Source organism: Pieris brassicae, chromosome Z (assembly GCF_905147105.1).
Source record: "Pieris brassicae chromosome Z, ilPieBrab1.1, whole genome shotgun sequence".
NCBI lineage: Eukaryota > Metazoa > Arthropoda > Insecta > Lepidoptera > Pieridae > Pieris > Pieris brassicae.
Window position 1 is genome coordinate 3,563,189 of NC_059680.1, and position 18,979 is coordinate 3,582,167.

The 18,979-nt window shown below is 34.9% G+C and overlaps 2 protein-coding genes across 3 annotated transcripts in view; one reads left to right on the forward strand and one right to left on the reverse strand.

The window, feature by feature from the left end:
• The first annotated feature begins 606 nt into the window (after positions 1-606).
• LOC123718765 (probable cytochrome P450 303a1) lies at positions 607-3,659 on the forward strand. Its single transcript, XM_045675543.1, has 3 exons — positions 607-1,664; positions 2,610-2,727; positions 3,342-3,659. The coding sequence occupies exons 1-3, from the start codon at positions 607-609 to the stop codon at positions 3,657-3,659; spliced, it is 1,494 nt and encodes a 497-aa protein (XP_045531499.1).
• Positions 3,660-5,448: 1,789 nt separating this feature from the next.
• Positions 5,449-18,979, reverse strand: part of LOC123718458 (alpha-1,3-mannosyl-glycoprotein 4-beta-N-acetylglucosaminyltransferase A) — a 42,647-nt gene continuing 29,116 nt past the window's right edge. For both annotated transcript variants that reach the window (XM_045674965.1, XM_045674966.1), the window contains exons 5-12: positions 16,429-16,637; positions 15,025-15,137; positions 13,277-13,505; positions 12,082-12,294; positions 11,447-11,554; positions 10,697-10,896; positions 10,114-10,330; positions 5,449-9,513 (exon numbers count right to left, since the gene is read on the reverse strand). In XM_045674965.1, the coding sequence (XP_045530921.1) occupies positions 9,475-9,513; positions 10,114-10,330; positions 10,697-10,896; positions 11,447-11,554; positions 12,082-12,294; positions 13,277-13,505; positions 15,025-15,137; positions 16,429-16,637 (1,328 nt within the window). In that variant the 3' untranslated portion in view covers positions 5,449-9,474. The remainder of the gene's footprint in view (positions 9,514-10,113; positions 10,331-10,696; positions 10,897-11,446; positions 11,555-12,081; positions 12,295-13,276; positions 13,506-15,024; positions 15,138-16,428; positions 16,638-18,979) is intronic.

The following is an 18,979-nucleotide window of genomic DNA, read 5'->3' on the forward strand; positions in this document are numbered from 1 at the left end:
CTTATTTTACAATTTTAGTAAAATTTTGTTAAAAAAATAATTTAACTTATAATTTATTAGATACATATAACATTTAATGTAAATAATACCAAATCGCATGTTTCGAACCTACTTAAATACTTGATTGGAGAGAAATCATTCGACATTGAGATCATAGTCTCCTTCAAGCTTGAAAATCTCTGTGATTTCATTGTGGTACTGGGAAATATCGTAGATCATTGGAAATACAGTCAAAACCATTTACGACGACATCGTTTAGAACAACATACCGGTTATATTGACCAAAATAAAAGGTCCCGGCTCAATTCAATTGTATTAGGTACTTAATGACAACGTCATCGGCTGCAACGACTATAGGTTTTTACGATATGAGTAGGAATGTTCGCCTTCGATGTCGTTATTATACATTTTGACTGTATTTCCCTTGGAATTAACATGCTTTCAAAGATTAATTGATGTCGTAGTTTAAGATAAAAGTATCAAAAATAAATTTGTGTTCATTGTGTTAAATAGTTATAATTTATTACAATGAATTATAGTGCAATCCTACAGAGCTCCTAAAAAATCTATATATATATATATCTATTCTGATTTTCCTTGTTTCAGATGTGGTTAACAATTTTAGTTGTCATCGCTATCATTGTTCTTATCCTCTATTTAGACACTGTCAAACCACCAAAGTTTCCTCCTGGCCCAAGATGGCTCCCAATACTTGGCTGTGCACATGAAATACAAAGAATCAGAGACAAATGTGGTTATCTTTACAAATGTATACAAGAAGTAACGAATAAGTACTCAAATGATGGTTCCGTTGTAGGAATCAAAATTGGTAAAGACCGCATTGTGTTGGTAAACAGTCTTGAGGCAAATAAAGAAATGCTTTACAATGAAGATATCGATGGACGCCCCAAAGGAATATTCTATCAAACACGAACATGGGGAGAAAGAAAAGGTGTTATGCTAACTGATGGTGAATTGTGGAAAGAACAGAGGCGCTTTCTTATAAAACACTTGAAAGAGTTCGGTTTCGGCCGAAAGGGTATGTCTGAAATATCATTTTCTGAAGCAAGACATCTAGTAAAGGACCTGACAAAAGCTATAGGAGACAAAACCTCCGCAGAGCTGTACATGCACAACTTTTTCAACACGTATATTTTAAATACATTATGGACAATGATGGCTGGCCTTCGTTATGAACCAGATGATCCACGGATGGTGAAGCTTCAGGATCTGTTATTTGACTTGTTTGCTGCTATTGATATGGTTGGTTGTGCATTCAGTCATTTTCCTATACTGAGTGTGATAGCACCGAAGGCATCTGGTTACAAAGACTTCGTAGCAACACACGAGCGTCTGTGGGCATTCTTGCGAGATGAAATAGCAAACCACAAAGAACGTTTCCATCCAAGTAACGAGGACAAAGACTTCATGGACGTCTACATAAGAGTATTGAGTCAACCTGGCGATAAGCGTACTTACTCAGAGGATCAGCTAGTTGCAATGTGCATGGATATGTTTATGGCTGGGACTGAAACGACAGCAAAGAGTATGAGCTTTTGTTTCAGCTACTTGGTTAGAAATCAAGAAGTGCAAAAAAAAGCTCAGGAAGAAATAGATGAAGTTGTTGGTAGGGATCGGGCTCCCACCTTAGAGGATAAGCTAAAGTAAGTAAGCCAATAATTCAGTGTTGAGAGTCTTACGTGTTCACATACAATTATTTTGTTGATAGCATTTATTAGATATATAATTTATGCCGCTTATATAGGAAGATTTTACCTCATTATTTCAAAAGCCATTCTCTAAGAAGCTTACAAAGAACAGATTATTCATAAAATTCCTATTGCCTTTGACTATAATTCTATAAAAATATCTATTGAACCAACAAGCTTTTACAAACAGTTAAGACTATTGTTACTTTCTACTGAAACGCGATATCTTTTTAGTTCTTATTTGTAAGCCTTTACAGTCTGGAAGTTTTTCTTTCTTGTACTGAAAGATTATTAACAGGTAAGTGCTCATATAAAAATAATAATACGTGTATCGATCTGTAGTTTAATAGTTAACTAGACGCCCGCGTGGATTTTGTGTTTTTGGATTTTTTTGCTACATTTTAGGAGTCATAATCATCGGATGTCGAGGCAGTTTTCTGCCTGCGAAATTATTAAAAATAAAATTTAAAGCAGTTTTCGCCGCGCACCACCATTATGTGGAACCAGCTACCGATGTATTTCTGAACCAATTGGACTATGATCTTTCAAGAAAAGAGCGTACCAATTCTTAATAGGCCGGCAACGCACTTGCGATACCCCTGGTAATATGATTTTGTATTATCGGCAGTATCACTTAGTATCAGGTAAGGCTCCCGCCCGTTTAACGTTATCTAACAGGACGCCCTGTTACCTACAAAAAAAGTTATCAATATATTTCTGTCAAACAAAACCATAATCCATACATCTAAGCCTTCCTCGATAATCACACTATCAATTATATATCTATACATTTGGGCATATGAAATTAGGTACGGCGAAAACCCTGCCCAACTCCATATATGTTAAAAAAGTATTAAAAATATGATATATATGTATTAACAGTATTACTAAATTATTCAGCATGCCATACAACGAAGCTATCATCCACGAGAGTGTACGTCACTTTATGGGACGAACATTTGGCGTACCTCATCGTGCCATGCAGGACACTACCTTGGCTGGCTACCGAATTCCAAAGGTATATATAATATATATAGAATAGGGATGGGAGGGACAACTGTTTTGCAACGAATACTAAGAAAAGTTATTACCAAGCTTACAGTGTTTCTATAGGCGGTAATTAGAATTTAAATGTAAGCACTATTTACATGAGCGGTATATTCAATGGGCAAGTGATTGCAGCCCCTTACAAGCATCTTGAAATACAAAATTATTGACGATTAAAAATCGCGGCGAACAGTTTATCATGAGTTCTTCAATCACTTTTTGAGTACTGGTAGTAAATTTAGAATTGTTTTTTGATTTAAATATAAATTTATTATTAGAAACAGCTGAACACTGTTTCAGTGTCAGCCGAAACTAGTGACGTGGCAGATCTTTCTGCTTCTGATTTGAGTGCCTTTTTTCTTTACAATCAACCAAACTTAAACCTAGAATCTCTGGTAATACCAGGTATACCAGTGCTCGAAAGCCAGCAGTGCAGGAACTAAATGCTACAAATTATAATTTTATATGTAGGCATTATTTATTTCGTGCTATATATGGTATAGGTATATGTCTATACTGTAAACAATCATAATCTAGGCTAGTGATTAATTTATACCAATAAAAAGTAACGCGTTTATTTTTCAGGACACAATGGTCGTGTCAAACTACACAAACATTTTGATGGATGATAACCTTTACCCTGATCCGTATTCCTTCAAACCGGAAAGATTTATCAGAGATGGCAAAGTTTGTCTGCCTGATCACTACTTCCCATTTGGACTAGCGAAGCACCGATGCCTAGGCGATGTTCTGGCCAAATGCAACATCTTCATGTTTACAACTGCTGTTCTGCAGAAATTTTCCCTTTTGCCAGGACCAGAAGGACTTCCATCATTGAATCATATTGATGGAGCAACGCCATCTGCAGCTCCTTTTAGGGCATTGATAGTCAATAGGTACTAAGGTTTATAAGCGTTGTTTATTCATTTTATTTAAAGATATAATGCAATGCATGCTGCGACGCTGTTGACAAATCTAATACATAATATAGCAGAAACATCAATTTTTTTATTAACTGACAAATATAACTGAGTGCACTCATTAAGAATATATTTATACATGATGTCATGTTAGGCTTTTTAGGTTCAGATAGATAATAATTGACTAGGTGGTTTAATTAGATAACTCGTTTCTTAAACTCACAGTCAATATGTTGACATCACATCGCGCTTAGTTTGTTCCAAGGAAGGAGAAGCTGTAATTGCTCTGTACTAAGGGAGAAACCTCGACCAATTTAAACACTGAGTAGAGGGCCTGAGACCTCAGTGGCTGTCGGAAACACTTTGAAAGCCCGGATATGACGTTACCACACTTAATATAGCCGCAGATTATAGGCTTAATCTACGTATAAATTGATGTTTAATTGTAACTTATGTTTGTTACAGACGAAAGTTGTTTACATTTTTTTTGTTTAAAATATCAAAAGTTTGTTTAAAGTAGCAAAATTGTTCTTATGAACAAAATTAATAATTTGTATCGATTTATGAATGTTTGGTTATAGTTGTTTACCGTTTTACTTCCAATTTCTTATGCAGCAGGATTACTACATAATATCGATATCGATATATATATTGAAGTTACTGTGTAAGCTGTACATTTTTTAAATAAACAAATAATGAAATAATCTCTTATGCATTATGTTACATATTTAAAGAAGCGATCAGCAGAAAACATTGACTGAAACTGAATAAGAATGTAGTAGTGTGGACTCAATTTCCGGACTTAGCCGCTCATTTGGTCCGCTGTGCGTAAAACTTCAGACTTCACGGAGCGGCCTAACTGCTTCAAGGATTTCTGTTCGTTGAAAGCCACAGCTACGCCAGTTAAAGGACTATGTGAAAGACTGATTCCTCAGTGCTAAATCAGTCTCTCCACGAGAGACTGTCCGACAAGCCACATTAAAATGGCTCTATTTTTTCGAAATACATGCATAAAATAACGATTTGATTATACATACATCGACATTATTGTATGGTCTCAGATCCGGTAGCCGTTAATAAGACATTGATATGCTGTCAGATACTAATACAATCGCATTGAATATGTAATAATTATCCAGGCTTATAACACTTGTTTGTGTCCCAGAATTCCTTGATTATTTCATTTTGTAGACAGGTAGGTAAACCTGTTTGCCCATGTCATTGTTTTTGGGTATTAACAATCTTAGTACAGGCAAAGGATCCAAACTTCTCTAATACAAGTATATAGGTTGACTTAACAGAACTGTTATTTTAGCTAGGGATAATGCTGACAGAAACTAATTAATTCGAGATAAGAGGGAGATATTATGACGACGAAATGGTTATGTATGATGTTTGTCTTGACGATATCTATGAAATTGTTTTTTTTTCTATAACAGTAAGTAAACACGCTCGTCTGATGTTAAGTGACACCGCCGCTCATGCACACTCTGAATAGCGAGAACTATGCCAGCCATTTAAGAATTGGAACGCCCTATTCTTGAAGGATCCTCAGTCGAATTGGTTCGGAAATACTTAAGTGGGCATCCGGTTCCACATAGTGGTGTTGCACGGCAAAAATTGCCTTAAGAAACGCTCAGTTGTGGAACGACGGACGTCGAGGTGATACGGGTGGAATTTCGCATTCTCTAGGTATTAATCCGAACAACTGTTTAAGCTACTAAAAACATTTGTCAGGGATGGTAAATAAAACAACTTTTTTTTACATCCAATACATAGTTGAACATCGATACACATTTAACTACATTTTTATTTGATTAGACAGGAACAGCGTTTGTAGCGAAGGAGATGAATAGTTGGAAAATAGTTATGTAGAAACAATTTATCGCGCGCATATTAATATCCGTACAAGTATTTTTGAAATGAAATCGTTCGTCTCAACATTGTTTTGAGCTTAATTTTCATGTAACATATAATATCAGGGTGTATATACTTGTGCAGATATTTAAATTTTATATGAATACAATATCCTTAACGTAGCATGGCAGATTACAAAGTAACACTTAAATAATAGGTATAACGATTCGATCGTCTTTTTAAATTACAAACTAGACTTTCCTTAGGTCAAACTATAGGTACATAAAGTCTTCAAAAATGTATAAATATTCTAGATTACAAAAATAAAACTGTATAGGATATCTCTTAAAACGTACTATTGTAATTTAATTAACAAAATGCACTTAAATGGCTAAACTAAATGCAAATCATCGTCTTTGGTGATAAGTCGTTGTACTAGCGTTCATTCTCAGAGCGCAATACGTATCTATTGAATCAACGTGCTATGTCTAACAAATATGAATGTTTAACACAAATTAATAAACATAGAGCCGAATTAATATAAAAGGTTTGGGAAAGTTGTGGATCAGGACTAAGGTTTGTGAAAGTTGTTCGACGAGTTTATAAACTCCGGCTTACCGCGATTAGGTGATGCAATATGCGTACAGATTTAGAAATAAGACTTCATCAGTTTCCACAGCACATAAGCTAAGCAGAAGGCGAATTGAGACATAGTATATGTTAAGGTATTACATGGCCCGGTTTACGTGCGAAATGTATATAATTTTCTTTAACGCCGTTTTCAATTCCACATTGCAGTTTAAATATGTTAATTCGTACAGGGGTGGCATTAAAGAAAATAATATCTGTATAACGTGGTTTTCATGAGATCGATTGTCCAGAAAAGAACTGAATTTACCCAATCTTTGTATAAAGGCAACACCATGTATTAATTAAATTTGCAAGTTAATAGGCAAATATGATCAATAACAACTTTGCCATTATAAAAAGAGTTTTGAATTCAGAATTTCCTGGTAATAGCGATTGATTGAACTGGGTGTTAGGGAGCGATCGTAAGCAATTTTTGTATAACCAACCCATAACGCCCTGTAACGTGTTCTATACCGCCCCCCCTACTCTTAGTTAAACGTTACGTTACCACCAAGTGAAAATTTTTACTATTTTTCCCGCCCCTGTAACGCATCGTAACGCTTTACAAGAACCACAGTCCGTTACGTTATTCATGAACGCTCCCTTAAATGATAGGAAGGCCAAATTTAGAGACAGCCTTATCTTTTCCCCAGTGAAGCAAAACTTCGTTATGTATTGAATATTGAAGGAACCATGGAACACCAAAACACATTTTCTTAAAGCCATAACATTGGGGTGTTTGAACATTATTACTAAATTTAACTTTAACTTTGGCTTTGGGGCATCGATTTTGTCGAATGTATTCTTTTCGACTTGCATGTCGGAATAATTGCATTCTTGTGTTATGTATGACTGGTTGGTGTAGACTTCTGTTATATAAGCCTTTAACCCTATTCTATATTCTTCCCCGAATTTTAAGCATGAATGTAGGAATAGAAAAGCAGAAGTGAAGCTTATTCCTAAGAACATCAATACATCAGTCACAATATTACGGCTAACAAACTTTGGCTACATTTTAAATGATTAACTAGTGTATACAAATTCGATTCTCGAATCACACACTTCCTGTAAATTTAAATAATTCTACGACCTCATTTAATTATATATGAGAAATCTAAATTACATTATAATATTGACCGAAAAATGTCCCTACGGGATTGGTAATAAATTTAGAAGTTCAATGAGCAATATTAAAGTTTTTTAAATTCATACGCAAATTTCTCCTACGGAATTTAATATTAATTGTTCGTTTTTAATTATGGTTACCGTATATGGTAACCGACATGGCCTGAGTCAAATACTTCACCGTCAGTCTCTTACATCAGTCCGTCGACACAACCTACATTACTACCTTATATTTGTACAACACTGGCTAGTCATTTAATTGGTTAAGCATGTCTTTTGAAATCGATACATCTGAATTATATTTTCAAACTAGAACTACTTCCGTTTTGAGCCATTTTTACGCGAAAATTAATTTCAGTCTTTTCGAATTTATATCACTGAATGTTTAAATAATATTCCAAAAAATACATTTACTCGATGGTCCGGGTTTTTATAGTCTTTAGACAATTGAGCAGACTGAGGTATCGACTTCAAAACTTACACTAAGATTAATATTAAACATCGAATGACAACAACTATTTTTTGTAACCCACAGTTCACGAAATAGGCGAAATTATGACGGCTGTACACACTCGCTGAGGCATCACGAGCGTGTAGAAAGTGCTCCCGTCTTGCTTCACTAAGTCTAACGGTGTCTAGATAGACTGATAAAGTATGTGCATGGTCGCAACGAGCTAATCATGACACCACCTCCCCCCTCCCTCAAGCCTGGTCAGTATGGGTTTATGACAGTTTTTATTGATGTTACGAAATTGCATAGAATGGAATTTACAAATTCTTTATAAAAATATACCAATCAGTATTTTTAAGACAATAACACAAACTTGCGTATACGGTCTTAATCATACAAATACCACAGACTGCCGACCTCACCAAATCCCTACGAGAGTACAGCCGTCATTACAATATAGAAGATCAGATCTTAAAACAACGTCCCGAATAGGGAAACCGGTTTAAAGGGCAGACATATTATATAAAATTAAACAAAAAATATACAAGATCCGATCCGAGGGAAAATAAAAGGTAAGAAAATTACAAATTAAATATGAGTATTTTATTTTAAAATAATGTGATGTGAACCGTGAATTTTTTATTATTTTACTAACACATACAACATTGGTACTTAAATGCAATTACCTTTGGTTAATACCTTAGTCTAAATGAAGTTTTGTCTTCCGTAAAATATATAGGTACAGTGAAAACTGTAGCGATTTAGTTGTTACGCAAACGACAAAAGAAAATCGTGTCCGTACGATGGTTTACGGGGTTTTTCAAGTGACGTTATTTGGAGTTTAAACTGTACTCGTACGGGATCGAGGCTTGTGTCGCATCAGGATGTACGGAAAGACAAAACCGTAAACACAGCTACTCCGGTATTTATCGACTCTCAGCGTGCCATGAATTCAGGCGATCTTCTCAAAGAAACCTCATATCTAGCAAAGTTCATGCGATTGTCAAAAATTGTAAAGTGCATTTTCCCGCTGGTATGGAGAGTATTAAGCAATGTTTTGCTGATAGTTTCTTTGAGGCATTATGATGTTACGTAAAAAATATTTAAACTTAAACTTGAACACTAACTTAAGTAATTAAACAAAATATACAAAAACAATATTTACAAAAGACTATAAAAAATTATTTGGACACGTCAAACACCATGACAAATGAAGAATAACAAAATGAAAAAAATTAGTTACTTTTCGTATTTGGATCTTACTGACGGATATGGGAAATGATCGCAATACAAAAAAAAATGTAAGTTTTCCGCTTTGGATTATTCGTTGCCGTTAACTTGCCGCCTTGTCGTTGTATTAGAAATTCTGATAAATTAAAAAAAAAATACGTGAAATAAATTTTAAAATAGACACAAAATAAATTAAGTACGTATTGACCGAAGAAACAATTTCAAAAGCTATCAGAAATAATAAATTTTTCACAATTACGCCTTTAAAGAAATAAAATACGCTAAAATTTCTAACTAATTGAAAAAACAAATTGCAACCAAAACTAAACGATTGATCATAAATAAATTTCTAAACTCGAAAAGCACAAAATGAAAACAGCTGAAAATATTTCAAGACTTTGTCGTTGGATCTTTAACCATGAAGAATGCGATGATTTTCGTATTTCTTGTACGCGTTATTGTCGTGGACAACTGGGACGCGTGTGACGTACGCATAGCCCTGGCGTCATTCCGCAGCTGTCTGGTTAGTCGTCTTCAGGTCAATCTGAAAAAGGACAAATTTTGACGCTTGCGCAGAATTTTTAAACTCTGCGAAATTCTGTGTATGGTAATAATTTCATTGAAGGTTTTTTTAGTAATAGAACCAACCACTTTACGCCCAGCTTACTATAAGGTTTAGATTGTTTTATCTTATTCATAGTCAATTTGTAACAGACAGAAGATTCCAGAGACAATCTCAAAAAACTTCATTCAAATATTCTTATCGTCTGTCCCTCATATTAATGTAGGAAGGTAATGCTCGGCCTCCAAACCAAGACAGTTCCGGATGCAGACTTTACAGACCCTAAGCCGCAATAGCGAAATATTAGCTTAATTCGCATTTACGCTAAGCAAAAAATGTAAAAAGGCAAAGAGCATTGTGTCGAATTCTTTCGCAAAGCACATTCGCTAAAGTAATACTATCGCCTGTACAACAGAAAAATATAGTAATTGTCATACTAAAATGCACTAAAAACAATCATCAAAAATTAAATCAAGTCCTCATAAGTCAAACAAAATTTTTTTATTCCCATTGAGCGCGCGAATATTTAAACAAAGGTTGTACCCGCACTCAAAACTTATTATATATACGTAAATGATTTACCTCGCTAAGAACAAGCCAGTGAGTCATAGTCTTGTTAACACGGATACGGATTGCGTCGAGGGGGCTATATTCATGTTTAATCACGCCATCAGCAAGACCGAATTCGTCGAAAGAGTCAATCATTATAAACTGTCGTTTGTTGTGAGGGTAGATTTCAACAACAGCGTCCTTCAATTTGTCAGTCGGATGAAGACCGTTGCCGGTGCGGAACGTGTATCTGAAATTTTATATTAAACATTATTTGGTGGCAAACAATATGTTATAAATGTTCATAGTATTGTTAAATAAATACAGATAACACAACTTTCTCTGCATCTGTGATACTTTTGACATTTAACACCTTTTGCCTTCAGTCACCGTTACCACGCACGCTGAAAAGCACGCGAAACGTCGGAAAAAAAATAAAATTATGTAAATAATTATAAGTTTTTAATAATAACATAGCTTCAATCCGTTCAAAAAGTGTTTTTCTTAATTATAAATGTTTATTTTCATCTGTATTTGTAAGGTTCCTTTATCGTTGTTGTTTACATTTAAGCTATTTTGTTGTAAGTACTTTTAGTTGTAATTTTTTCTAACTTACCCAATAACGTCTGTTGGCTTAACGAACCAGAACTCGAGTGTAGCGCCAGCTTTCGGATTAACACCCCAAAAGAAGTTTTCTCCGTTGTAGGCATTGCCGAGGTAATGGTCTGAGTAAACTTCGATGTCCGTTTTCACTATGCGTGCTGGTGGGTTTTTGTGTGGGAAGTGGTTAGGTAAAGCTCCGGTGAATGTGTGGTCCTGTAGTAGACCAAAATCTTAATGAGTAGTCGCAAATATAGTTCAAGTGCATTTATTTTATTTTCGTCTTTTGCGCCCAACATATACTGACCTATTTTGGGTCTATGACCTTTATGCATAGTTGGGGTATGGGCATGTAGCAGCCATTTAACCGTTTAACCTTTCGAGTTTCGTTTCTAGTTTGAGAGTGGCAGAAAGTGAAACGTCATCGATCCAAGTCATTTGCTGTTTGCTAGCCGTTTAATCAACTGGCTGAACATCTTTCAGGCCGTTAGGTTAAAAGGCTAGGCTGTTAATTAAACGGATAATTAAGCTAGTTGGCTGCGACAGACACACTCAGTGTTACGAGTTAAACACTGCACTAGGCCTATAATGTTCTTAATCCTAATAATCGTTATTAATTAGATGCTAAAAAATTATCATTATGTGACTAAAGAAAGCAACCAAGATGGGTATCTTGACTTTGATAAATTTCCCGCCTAGTTAGAATAAAAATCCAAACTTTAATAATAAAAGAAAGATAAAACTTGATCATCTATATAGTACCTACCTTGACTTTTTGAATCTTTCCTTTCAGAGAAGAGTAAAAGCCAATGTGTTGAAAGAGAGACTCCTTGTACTTGGGGCGGATTAGAAGTTTGTTCTTTCCACATGCAGCCTACAAAGCAAAATAATTACCAGAATTACACGATGAACAAAACTCCGCCATCGGGGTTTTCACACTCGGTTAGAGCCAATTATAAACCCAATTTATTGATTGAGCTAATAAAGGTCAATCGTTTAAGATGTTCGCTGTTCTTAAAGTTATATACAAATTAAATAATATAACTTCTTAAAAATTTTATAATGACGAGATATAAAACCTGTTTTTTTTTAAATTTAGTTAACAAACAAAATTCAACGAAATTCGTTGAAAGATAAAATTCAAGACGTTCACAAAGTCACAAAATTCACAAAGACGTTTTTTTTATACGATGTCTATTTTTTTACTGAAACCTCAACAAATACAGCATTTTTATAAAATAAATATTTATTAAACATTAATTACTGAAAATCATATTTTAGGATTATCAATATTAACAATCTCAATCTCATACATTTTAGCCCCTTCCCAGTTAGAGATTATATAAATTATTTTGTCATACTTCGGTTTTCTAACCTAATTTAATTTTAGTATATACTTACACTTGTCTTGTCAATAGTGCACACGCGATCAGCCAGGTAGCTTTCAAGTAGCCAATCAATTGGCATATTGTAATAAAAGAGCTGCACGTAGGTGATGAAATGCACGAGTTCAGCAGATTTGAACAGCTTCCCAATGCCACCAATAGCACAATATTCTATATAAAACCAATTAGGCACCGAGACAGATGTAACCGCCGTGAAATGTTTTATATCCTGAAACAAAAATAAACTGGCGCTAAAACCCTTTGACTTGGAGTTAGATATCTGTTTCGTGATCATTTGTTTTTCCCAGCCATTTCAGTTTCAAGTAATTTGGATTCCTTTCAGTATTTTCCTTTACCGTATGAGGTTGAATGCGCACATAATTAAAGGGATCTCAAGGGATGTGAGTCGCGCGTTCATGCCACTGGGCCAACACTGCTCGAAAAGTTCAGTATAGCCAAGGCATATTTATTTGAATAATCGGTGTCGGCAAAGTAGCAAAAGTATATCAGCGCTCGTGCAAAAGTAGTTCCTGTATCACTACTTTATTGGTGGTAGCAAGTTTTGTCTGAGTGACTTGCTTCGGCCCCCGGATCGGGACGAAAAATTACGAGGTTTTTAATGCCTTAAGTTTTAAAAGGCGGTGTAAAGCTGTAAGCCTATTTTTAAATCACTTTCGCAAGTGTCAAGATAGCTGGCTGGTGGCTGAGACGGCGCAAAAATCATGATTATATATATATTTTTAACAGAATTCGCGCGCAAGCTAGAATCGACTACGTATTGTTTGATAATTTAAAAAACACGCTCTAAAACATAAATGTTGTTGTTCAAATATTCGACATGTATATCAAATTGAAAGCAAATATAATTGGATGATTGATCTGTTTAATTCTTGTTAATAAAATGACACTTGTAATAATTCTAAAATAATAAAACAAATATCGTACATGCATGTTACCAAGCAATTGTAACATATATTTATTGTTTCACATTTCAATTAAGTGTGAACAATCTATTATAACGACGTCGAAGTGACAACTCATATTTGGTTGTAACAGCCGATGACGTTGTTATTAAGTAATACAATTGAATTGAGCCCGGTATGTTGGTTAATTGTTCAAAGGTCTCGCCTTTGATTATTCTCAAAAAATCCGGTATGTTGTTAAACAATGTAGTCGTAAACGGTTTGGACTTTATATGTATTTTCACAAACCTTCATGAACGATTTCTTCGCGGTAACATCATCTTCAAGCATCAGATAATAAGTGCCCCGAGCTTGCCCATACGCCATGAGATACAGCGTGTCCAAATTTTGCTTTGTCCTCCATTTGACGCGCTTAGCTGAATCGCCAAGTGTCAACGGAATTGTTTCGAAATCGGGGTAATATGCCGCAGTTGGTGACAGTAGCTCGATGAGACCACTTTTGACGTGTTGCGGAAATCTATATAGGTAAAGGAAGAATATAGCTCTAACTATAACACTTAAATCGTAATCGATAAAATATCTTACGGAGAAAACAATATTTAACCGGATTAAAGCTACACACTACACACACACGGTCACCGTGACCACGCACGCTGTTAAGCAAACGAAACGTCGGAAATTAAATTTAAAATTATCTAAAATAATTATAAGTTTATAATAATACAAATAGCTTTAATCCAGTTAGAAAATTGTTTTCTTTCAATGTGTAAAACCTATGTTAACCAAAGGCAATATTACGGAGAGTTCGAGATGTAACTCAGACGTAACCTATAGGTTACATATATATATATATAGGTATACATTCACAGACACATGTAATGCGTCGCGGTAATGGGATGTGGTATTTGTATAATATACTGGCTTACTCGTGGTTAGCGTTTAAACGCTATTACGTTTTTATAAGGAAAATGTTTGTTCAAAAATGCGATGTTTTCCTTCATAGAAAGAAAGTCCATTGGTGTACAGCGTATCGAACCTACAACCTCAGGGATGAGAGTTCTACGCTGAAGCCATTGGGCCAATACTGCTCTCATGGAAATATAATAATAAATATCGTATATTACGCCTATATGCAGTATCTTCAACAAACACGATAAGTCTCAATATAGATATGACTCTGCTTGGAGAATATTATTCATTCTTGTACTTTTATACACGATAACGTCTATTATAAGTAATATGTTTATTACGTAACGTGTGTTCATATAATTGGATTATAACACGCCGGTAACTGATGCAACAATTTTCTTTATATACCAAAAGGATTTGTATGTTTATTACTACCGGTTATAATATCTACAATCCAATAAGTAATCCTACGGTGGATTCATTTCATAAACATAATAACATAGGTGGATACGACATTCAATCCAAATGTATTAAAGTAAAATTGGATCGCCGATTTCACGTTCTATAAAGTAATCAGAATTTTAGTCCCGTAGATCCGAAATATTTTGCGCTAGCAACACTAACTTCATAGTCACGTTAACAGCATTTAACACACCTAGCCAAAAATAGCTTGCGACTGGAGTGACCTGACCAATCGAATTTGTGTGGTAATCGTCACGCCTGAGCTTATGTTTGGTTGTAATAAGGGTACCATGTATTCTAATCCGCAATTGGGCTGAGTATTAAAATAGTCGTTCTATTATTTTAGAACACATTAAACACTCTTTTCCGACATACACATCACAGATGTGATGAGATTGTAGTCAGACGAACATAACGATTATCTCGTCATTAAATAATGGAAAGAGTGAAATCTATATGAATTTTTTGTTTGCAATTAGACAGATATTTAACAGTTTTTTTTTTCAGACACATTTTGTACTTTAGTGGTGTGTTTCACATGTAACTTCGTAGTGCCCACAATTTTATTTTATGGGTGATTGGTAAATAAGTGAGTAAGACGTCCTGGTGAAAAGAATAACTGTATGTATAAAATAAAATACTACAAACTACAGTACTGTACTCACTTTTCCTGGATAGCCGTAGCAGTTTTGATGACGAACTGGATGTCAGTCTCGCCCATAAAGATTACAATCAAGGTGTCGTCGAAATCTTCATCATTCAAGCCGGCGATTAAATGCTGAGAAACCATATTTAATTTAAACTATTACTCAAAGATGGCCTGTGCCTCAGCAGCAGTTAAGTTGGCATCTACTAAACAGGACGCCCCAGTAATAGTTTATTGTTTGTATTCAAAAGATTTTCGTGGTAACTAAATGGACTTAACAATGGATGGAATAAGTGTCATATCAATATGTAAATCATACACTCTGTCATTTTTTGCATGTATGTACCATAAGCGTTAATTAAATAGAAATTTATTTAATAACTAACGACGATGGGTGGAAAAGTGAGCCCCTGCGGTCCTCACTATAGTGGAAATTGTCGCCAGGAAAAGAAAGAGAGATCGTTCTTTTAAAAAAGTTGGTAGAGAAGATTGGGAGAAAAGTGCTCAAGATGCGATGGAACCAATTGGAGGAGCCCTATACTCTATAAGAGGCCACAGGCTATAACTTATTTATTTTAAATGTGTGAATATTTTGTAAATGTTACAACTAATAAATGAGACTTAATTATAATTATAATTTACAAAAACAAGGCTTATTTACACAAATTAAATTGTTTTCATAAGGATCGCTAGCTTATAATAACGAGTTTGTGGAATAAGTACTTCAACTTTATTAACCTTAACAATATTTCCCGACTCTCTTTAAAGCTTGAGTCATATTTGACACTATCGCGTTCAAAGCTTTGAGCATTTAATACCAATCTGGGACAATATAAGTTTTAGATTTTTAAACGAATATTGCAAATTGAAGAGAGTAGACTTGTATCGTTAAATCAATAAAAAATAGCGATAATCAATATTCAAACACAATGTAAATTTACATTGTACTCATTGTTTCTGTTTCATTCCACCAGAATCGAACTCGCTACCTCCTCATGGATAAGAGATTAAGAATAACAAATAATGCCGATAATGTTGTTTAAAATAGAAAATTAAAACATATTTGCAGGTTTCTTTGGCGATAATTATCGTAAGTCTTAGGAGAATACAACAACCACGTTCGAAACATGGCTGGGGCGCATGGAGCAAATGAAGCATACCTAATCCGGCCTAGTGGTCGGATACCAATAACTGCCCCTGGATTCCCAGGAGTCCCTGGAACGACATAGTGAAGGAGGATATGCTGCAGTTGCAACCTAGCAATTAGCGAGAGGTTGCACAGGACAAAAAATAGGGTCCCTAATAATTAAGTGGTAGCCAGCGCTGATCGACACCTGCGAGATATTTCCTTGAAGATCGCTAAGGGAGACACTACAAGCATTAGGGCATAAACCTGGACGAGAGTCAAAAGTCGAAGACTTACCGTCAATGTGATCATGAGGTATGACTCCTTGTCTCGCTTTACAGTTGGTATTCCTATAACATTCTTGACGAAGCCACGGTTCCCATGCATGTGGAAGGCCGGACGTAGACTAGCAGGATCGTTCATCAGATAAGGCAGAAGTTGGAAAACGAAAACAGTCTTCATCGTGGCGAGTTCTTTCGTGCGCAACGCTAGCGAAACCATGGTGTCTGTGAACAAAATTAATAAAAAAATAGTTAGAAGTGAGCTTTTGGGAATTTGGTTAAATAAAGTCCAAAGTGTTGTAAAATAATGTGATTAGTGAATTGTAGGAATTGGACATAGTGTAATATTGTATGAAATAAGCATGATAGCGCGCAGAAAGTTTGGTGATGACAGGTTCCTGATACAAGGGGCCAAATACCAAAATTCAAATTAGAGATACTAAAGTTGAAGAAAAGAAAAGTAACGAAAAACTTTGTATGACCAACACTAGTGCCGCTCCCGTTTGAATACGTTTAGTAATAAAGATGTAAACGAAATTATCGTATTGAGATACGTAAGAAAAGTTGACGGGGCTATCGTAAAATTTTACTAATTTGAATCGGTTTCAATTAGGAATTTACGGCTCATTCCCGTTCATTGAATTAACGGAAATTATTTTATACGCCATAATGCCATCAACAAACTATCTGCGCGTTCTTTGACGTACTTTAAATCGTTATATGTTTTATATACATTAATAATAATAATAATAAAGCCTCATTTATTCCTTGAAAAGTTTACAAAATATGCACACACATAAAATATATATATATATTTAAAAAAAACATATACATTAGCGTGTTATATATTGGAGGCATGTAGAAATTTTACCTTACAAGTTACCTGCATTATTTTCCTGTCCGTTACATGAGAATATCATACATCATGTGAGGATGTTGTGGAACCTATTCAGCTTGGAATATTATAACTCGACAATCACAAATAGTATTTTTATATTATAAATTGAACCGTGGCGTATGTTAAAGTTGTATTAAAACGTAACGTTAGCTAATATAAATCACCGGAAAAGCATGCTCTAATTGTTTTTAAAACATAGATAAGGTTACGGGGAATTCTTTAAACCTTAACTTATCTTAACAATTTCGAATTAGACACTTTTGTTTATCGTCTTCTATCATCCGATAATAAAAATGATTCAATTTATATACAGCATAAAGACAAAACTTTAGTGCCCTTGATTTGTTTCTGATGTTGTTACATTCGGTGACGTTAGTGTGTATGAGCTTTGTCCTTTAAAGTCGTCGGTTAAGGTTAGTAGTAACATAGAGACGGCGTTTTTATGAAGTTGAATTGTATACGTAGAATTGCAGTATTGAGTGATACTAGAGCGGTTAATAAGTAGAACTCTATATTGTTAGTATCGTTTATAAAATTATTGGCTATCAATAAATTATATCGGAATGTGTATCCCGTAAGAACTATATTCAAGTTGTGCCGTCCTTGCAATTTAATATTATATTTTTCATGCAGAATACCCTCCGTTTTCTAAAAAAATAATTACCTCTATTGGACCGTTTTAAGTATAATAGGTGAGCCTACTCTGTCCTTTCATCGCAGCATTGACACAATTTCATAAAAAGAGACGAATGAATACTGTCTTAAAAGAAAGCAATTACGCTGATTAAAATCTGAGTAAGACGGTAAACATTCAACCACTACTACTCATAAGTTTTGGCCACGGAACAAGCGGGTATATATATACCTAGACCAGCCATAGGTTCTGTTACAAATGAAATGCATTTTTTAATAATGAAGTAATGTAATATTATTAAAATTTATATCTACATATTTAAAAAAGTATTAGCAAAAAATAAAACAATAATTTATTCGAATTTCGCCTTAAATCTGTTGGGCCACGAATCTGTGGATTTACGCACTGTTTCCAAGGGAGATTTGGTCACTGCTTGCGCCAAAGATCTCGCCGTGTCGTTTAGAGCAGGCCACCTCTAAAACTGACCATAATTTGTGGTCTTAAGGCTTGAGGTTTGGGCTAGATGACGGCCAGTCTTCAACTCTTATAAAGTCTGGAACTTTGGTTTCAAGCCAGGCTTGGGAAGTTTGTGACTTGTGACCAGGTGCAGAATCCCGCTGGATAGTCCAAGGTATATTTAAAAAAAGTGTATTCCTGAGAGGTTCCACAACATAATTCAAGACTGTATCTTGATACACTTCGGCTAAGGTTTCACTCCTTTTTCACAAAAATGTTAGTTTTGTGACTACTTGATAAGACACGCCCCGCCCATCACTGACGCACGATAATGACCACCTTGTACCTTTCCGACCACTTGAGCAGTTTCATTAGAACTGTGAAATGTGATGTGAAATGGCGCAAAATCGAAAGAAGTTTTTTAAATAACATAAATGTTCCAAATTCATTTTGTATTTAATTAAAAAGAATTAACAGAACTTAAGGCCTATCTGATGCCTGAAAATCCGATCAGACCAACTATCGTCTAATAGCTAAAACCTCTTTGTTCTCTAAAGTAATGGAATCTATTATTAACGG

Excerpts from the sequence above, each read along its gene's own strand:
- LOC123718765 (XM_045675543.1), top strand. The coding sequence starts at position 607 with ATGTGGTTAACAATTTTAGTTGTCATCGCTATCATTGTTCTTATCCTC. Across the intron at positions 1,665-2,609 it reads ACCTTAGAGGATAAGCTAAA|CATGCCATACAACGAAGCTA; the intron begins GTAAGTAAGCCA and ends TAAATTATTCAG. Across the intron at positions 2,728-3,341 it reads CTGGCTACCGAATTCCAAAG|GACACAATGGTCGTGTCAAA; the intron begins GTATATATAATA and ends TTTATTTTTCAG.